This window comes from Empidonax traillii, unplaced genomic scaffold (genome assembly GCF_003031625.1).
Source record: "Empidonax traillii isolate 1590-97213 ecotype Southwest subspecies unplaced genomic scaffold, ASM303162v1 scaffold174:size915687, whole genome shotgun sequence".
NCBI lineage: Eukaryota > Metazoa > Chordata > Aves > Passeriformes > Tyrannidae > Empidonax > Empidonax traillii.
In genome coordinates this window covers 5,940-11,699 of record NW_020955367.1, presented here as the reverse complement: position 1 = coordinate 11,699, position 5,760 = coordinate 5,940, and the positions used below count along the sequence as shown (strand labels likewise).

Here is a 5,760-nt window from a genome sequence, read left to right as displayed (position 1 = left end):
ACCCGCCCTGCCACCCCCAGCCAGCTGCAGGCAGCCCCCCCTCCCCACACCTCTGGGCTCTGGGGTGGCTCCAGGCAGGAGCTGGCAGTGGCAGAGTGACGCTCGCCCTCCCCGCGCAGCCTCGGGGTGCCACACGCCCCGCTTGCCCCTCCACTTTCTGGTGGTTCAGGACACACCGACCCCAGGTCAGCAAACCCCTTTTGTGCCCGAGAGCCCCTGTAGTGCGGCAGGGAGAGGTGAAGCCCCGTCAGCTGGCGCAGACCCCCCCTTTGTTATAGACTTGAATCCGTCGTAAACTCCTCCGTGGAAAGCCTTTCGGTAGCTGCAGGGCTGAGTTGCTTCATGGCGTGTGACAGCGGTGTCTGGCTGTGACAGTGCTCAGGGCCCCTCTGTGCAGCTGCATTTCTCGTGAAGCTTCTTACCTGCCCGTCGGTGCTGCCGTCTGTCTGTCCCCCCCAGACGACTCCACCCCCCCACCCCTGGGTTATGACAAAGTCTGTAGCCCACAGTTCCCTTGGTTTGTTTGCTTTGGGTTTTGGTTTGGTTTTTGGTTTGTTTTGTTTTGTTTTTTTTCCTTTCTTTCTTTGAAGCCATCCTGTGCTGCTGCTTGTTTGCTCCATCCTCCAAGAGAGTCTGTCCACCCCGCACCGGCCCCTGCCCGCACTCAGGCTGGCCCTGAGCCCCAGCTGGGGTGGGAGCTGGTTTTGAGATGTTTAGGGGGTGGGATCCCTCTTTTCCCATCTTGGTTTCAGCCACATGAAAGAGGAGGAGAGTTTAAGTGCAGTGCAGGAGGGGTTTGGAGTGGAGGGCCCACGGGCTGGCCGTGGATGTCCCCAGCAGGAGGGAGGCAGGAGAGCCAGCCCGAGGTGGGATGGAGGGAGCACAGGGAATGCCAGGCAAGGGCTTGCAGGGGTGTATGCCTCCTCTCCTTTTCTCCCTACATTCCTGGTCCCAGAAGTTTCTGCTGTGGTTTCAGGGGGGCTGCCTGGCCTTGGTGAGGGTTGGCACTCCACCATCAGCCCCACTAGAGGAGGGGGGCTCAGGGCACGTCCTGGGGTTAGGTCAGAGTTGGCATCCTTGTCCTGGCAACTGTTCAGTGGAAGCAAACTGGGGGATCTCTGGCAGGAGAAGAGGCAGTGTGGGGGAGGTACAGGACCCCCATTCCAGGGGGGTGGGGCAGGACCAGGGCGCTGGGGGACCCTCAACTCCCCAACCCCTGTGGCCCCTCTGCACCCAGCGGTGCCGGGCCGTGTGTTGTCCCCACGTGTCACCGTCGGTGTCTGGCCTCCCGTGGTGTTCAGGAAGCACACGTTGCTCTGCCTTCTTGCCCCTCTCCTTTTTCTTTTGCTCGTGTTATGGCTGCAGCGCAGGAGCTCGTCTCTGATATTGCCGAACCATGGCTTGCTGACCTCTCTCTCTCTCTCTGTTTATGTCTGTGCCTTTCCCTGTATGTTCTGTAGAGGATGTAGCAAATTTAACAGCCAGTGATGTGATGAATCGGGTAAACCTGGGATATTTGCAAGGTAATTCCCTCTCCCTGGGAGTCCCGCGTGACTCATGGCGTGCAGCGTACAACAAGATCATGCCAGCTAAGCCCAAACCTCACCCTTGCCGGTTTTCACCTTAGATCCCCGAGCTTTTCAGCACTAATTTGTTGGGTGGCACTGGAAATCAAAGGACTGGCCTGTAGTGGTGGTGCAAACTCAGGGCTTCACTGAGTCGGGGAGATAGAAACCTCAGGGACCCTTTTCTAGTTGAGTTCCTACAGGGAAATCACAGCCCTCGCTGTCTCCAACAGAACCCTCCTTCCCCCGTGGCTCTGCAAGGTGGCTTTGGGCTGCAAAGCCAGTGGCAGTTTGAGGAGGGGACGAGCCCAGCAGAGCTGCCTGCGCATGTTGTGATGAGCTGCTGGAGCTCCTGCACCTTGGTGCCCGTGGGTCAGCCCCAGGGGCAAGGCACCACTTCCAAATCCCTTTGCACCCCTCGGTTTGCCCTCCTGGACCCCTCTCCAGCATTGGCAGACCCTGTTTTCTGACTGGGCTCAGCATGAGCTGCTCTGGGCACCTCGTTGGGGTCTGCAGGAGCTGAGGGGTTTTTGCAGCATTTTTGTCTTTACATCAGAGTGTGATGTACCCTGGAGAGGCCCCTTTTCCCTGAGCTTAGCAATAGTCCGACCCAGCTGTATTTTTGGCCTCACCAGGCCACGCTTAAGGTGAAACGTTGGCATTTTCCTGTGGAGTGTGTCCTTCATCAGAGAGGCAGCCCCAGCTGGGGCTCATGGAAGCCCCACTCCAGCAGAGTATATTGCCCTGGGAGCTGGGATGATAGAGCAATATACTTGGCGTGCTCAGAGTGCCTGGCTTGGCTGCATGGGGGGTCAGGAAAAGGTGCTTCCATGGAGCAGGGACACCTGCCGTGAGCCAGGGCCCTCCCCACCTCCCCTCATGTCAAACCCCGTGTCTGCCGTGGGGGTCCCGGGGTCTGTGTGCCCCCCCCTTTGCCCCAGCATTGCCACCCCTGTCCCTGCCTCGCTGTAAGGCTGAGCACTGGGATGGCCAAAGTTCCAGGGACTGGCCCACACCTGGGGCAGTGTTGGGGGACACCCCGGCACGGGTTGGGGGTCCCACACAGCATCTCCCCTGTGGTGGTCCTAGCCCTGCCCAGCTATGGCACCTTCTGCGGCCTCAGAGGTGCCAGGGATGTGTCTGAGGAGCAAAACAAGGGGCTGGTGTCCCCCTGCAAGCACTGCTGCGTGTGGTACCTGCAGGGGATGCCCCGGGGGGGTTCATCTGGACGTGTCCTGGCAAAGGCAGCTCAGGAGGAACATTCTTTGCACCCTGTGCTGGGTGTCTGCTGTGGCTCATCCCACAGCTGCAGAAAAACCCCACTTCAAAGGTTTCACCCCAGTGCTGGGGCTGAGGAGCAGCTGGGCCTCTCCTCCCGTGCCAGGGTGATGGGGCACCGCTGGCACTGCGGTGGCACAAGAGTCCAACTGTGCCCAGCATGGGGCAGGGCAGCCTTTGACAGGGGGATCCCCACCCCCAGGCAGGGGCACAGCAGGGATGGGGTGGTTGGAGCAGCAGGACAGGGAGCAGCCCCCCCCAGCCCGGGGTTAGTGCTTGATCCCAGATCCTGGTCCTGCTGCCCCCAAACTGAGCTCCCTTTGCTGGGATCATCAGACACCCGGTGTGCTCCAAGGCACTTAGAGGAGCCTTTCCAAAAGAGACATCCCAGTGACGAGCCTTGCAGTGAGCTGGTGTCCCGCCGTGCTCCTCACGCTGCCCCAGCGTCCATCTGTCTGTCTGTCTGTCCCCTCTCCATCCTGTCCATCCACACCCCATCAGCCCGTCTGGAAACCACCGTGTTCTCTGTGGCAGCTTCCCCCTCCATCCTGGCCGCCCGCAGCCTCGCACCCCCATCCATTCCACCATGATCTTGTTCTTGGCTATTTCGGGAAGCGCAGGGGCCCCTTCCTGGCATCGTGGATGGCCCTGGGTGCAGCTCTTGGTGGCCTCGAGCCCTCCCACCCCCCGGGAGGCCGCTGTGGTTTAGAGCCACCAACGGCTCTGAAACGCCACGGAGGCAATTTCCCTTGGGCAGGGGAAAGATGCAACCCTTGAATTAATCCTGTTGCTGGACTGATGCTAAATTGAGTCACTGAAGAAGGGGAGAGGTGGGCAGAGTGTTTGTTTGTGTGGCCCCGGGGGGGGGTTTTGGCTGCCCTGACGCAGAGGTTGGACTTGTGCTGTACCTCACACAGCAGGACTAACCTGTTCCCTCTTTTGCACTGCACCAAGGTAAGACTTCTCACTTTATTTTGGAGGGGGGAGTGGGGACTTGGAAGAGTTGCATCTGCCAGTCCCCTGGGCCGTGCCCTAGTGGGGGAGAGGCTGGGGAGGTGTGGAGGGAGGTGGCAGTGACGTTCTTGGTGCTCTCCCGCTGGCAATGCCATCGCCCACGGCTTTTCCCGGTGAAGGGACCCCTTTGCTGGGGGAGCAAGGACCAGGACAGTGTCTGTCAGCATGTCTGTTGGGGTGTCTGCCTGGGTGCCCCTCCCTCACCAGCCCTTTCCCCTCCTCTCGCAGATGAGATGAACGACCACCAGAACACCTTGTCCTACGTGCTGATCAATCCTCCCCCGGACACGCGGCTGGAGCTCAACGACATCGTGTAGGTGTTGCCCCTGCCCTCCTGTGGGCTCCCTGTGCCCCCACACAAACCACAGTGCCCTGGGGTGACCCCCACTGTGTTGGGATTATCATGCTTTCCCTAATTTCTCATAAATACCTGCAGCTTTTGGCTCCTTCCCACTGCCCAAACCGCTCAAGCCCCAGCTTTGCTCTGATGGGCAATGTGGAGCTTTTCCCTTTGGCTTTTGCCACCGTGCACCTCCAGGAGGAACAACTCCTGCTTACTTCTTATATTATTTCATGGCATCTATTTTAACAGCTATTATTATTTAACACCTATTATTTTAACAGCTCCCAGCATGACACAGTGGGGCTCAGGGCTGGGCCAGACCCCAATTCTGGGGTCACACAGCTCCCTCCTGGTCCTGGGGAGCCAGGGGGGGGTCCCAGAGGTGTAACCCAACTGTGCCCTGCAGGTACCTGATCCGCTCCGACCCGCTGGCCCACGTGGCCAACGACGGCCACAGCCGCAAGAGCAGCTGCAGCAACAAGCTGGGCTCCAGCAACCCCGAGACGCGCGACGAGACCCAGCTGTGAGCGGCCCCCCCGCGCCCAGAGCCCCTGCCAGGGCCACGGGGTGCCGGAGAAGAGGACGGGGCAGCCGGGGGGGCCGGAGGATGGCCATGCCCAGCCTGGCTCTGCGCTGTGGGAGGGACGCCCGGAGCCCTGGGAGGGGCAGGACAGCCGGACAGACCCAGGGCTGGACTGACCCAGGGCCGGACAGACCCACGGCCGGACAGACCCACGGCCGGACAGACCCCCCAGCCGGCGGCAGCGCCCCGTGGATTTTAACTTTTTATACCGATACCGCAACTCGTGAGCGAGTCCGCGCTGGGGCCGGCGGGACGGGGCTGAGCCCCCCCCCAACAGGGGCAGGGCTGGGTTTGGTGTCGCCCCACAAGGTGCAGGTTGGTTGCGTTGGGTGGGGCCGGTCAACCTGAGAGCGAAACTGCCCCCAAAACCCTCCTCCCTGGGTCCCCAAACTTCTGCTCTGTCACCCGCCCTCCGTTGGGTTTCTGTGCCGGGCGCCGGGAAGGACTGGCGGGTGCCGCGGTGGGATGGGTGGGACGGGGTGGTGCAGCCCCCACAGGTGCCATGGCAGGGGCTGCCCTGCCCTCCGGCACTTTGGGGCGTCTCACAAACCAAACCAGGCCGAGCCCAGGTGACCAAAGCCGTGGTGTCCCCACGGCAGTGCCTCCTGGCACACGTGCCCCGCCTGAGCCCCAACTGCGGGCACGGTGCCCCCGGGTTTGTGCCCCCTGTTGCTGCTGCTGCTGCTGCTGCCGGGGGGATTCGGGGATGCTCGTCCTGGGGGTGGGATGGGGCACAGTGGCCAGGCCCACACACGGTTGGCTGGGATGGTTTGATGTCTCAGCTCAGCCCTTTCCCCTCCATCCAGGAGCAGTTTGGGCTCCAACCCCCTCCCCACCTCCCCGTCCCCCAATTTGTCCCGGTCGCGGCTTTTCGTCCTTCCCCTCCCCACGGTCGTGGCTCAGCGACACCGTTAAGGCAGCGGGTTCTGCCTGTCCCCCCCACCCACCATGACCCCCCCAGCAGCTCCAGCCATCCC

The 5,760-nt window shown here is 61.6% G+C and overlaps 1 protein-coding gene across 10 annotated transcripts in view; it reads left to right on the top strand.

Annotated features, from left to right (window-relative positions):
* The window catches only part of KCNT1 (potassium sodium-activated channel subfamily T member 1), a 76,590-nt gene extending 71,436 nt beyond the window's left edge, over positions 1–5,154 (top strand). For 5 of the 10 annotated variants that reach the window (XM_027885889.1, XM_027885893.1, XM_027885894.1 and 2 more), the window contains 3 exons: positions 1,461–1,523; positions 4,086–4,170; positions 4,607–4,727. In XM_027885889.1, the coding sequence (XP_027741690.1) occupies positions 1,461–1,523; positions 4,086–4,170; positions 4,607–4,727 (269 nt within the window). Of the gene's footprint in view, positions 1–1,460; positions 1,524–4,085; positions 4,171–4,606 lie in introns of all 10 variants that reach the window. The other 5 variants (XM_027885891.1, XM_027885890.1, XM_027885888.1 and 2 more) reach the window with 3 other exon arrangements.
* Positions 5,155–5,760: the final 606 nt, after the last annotated feature.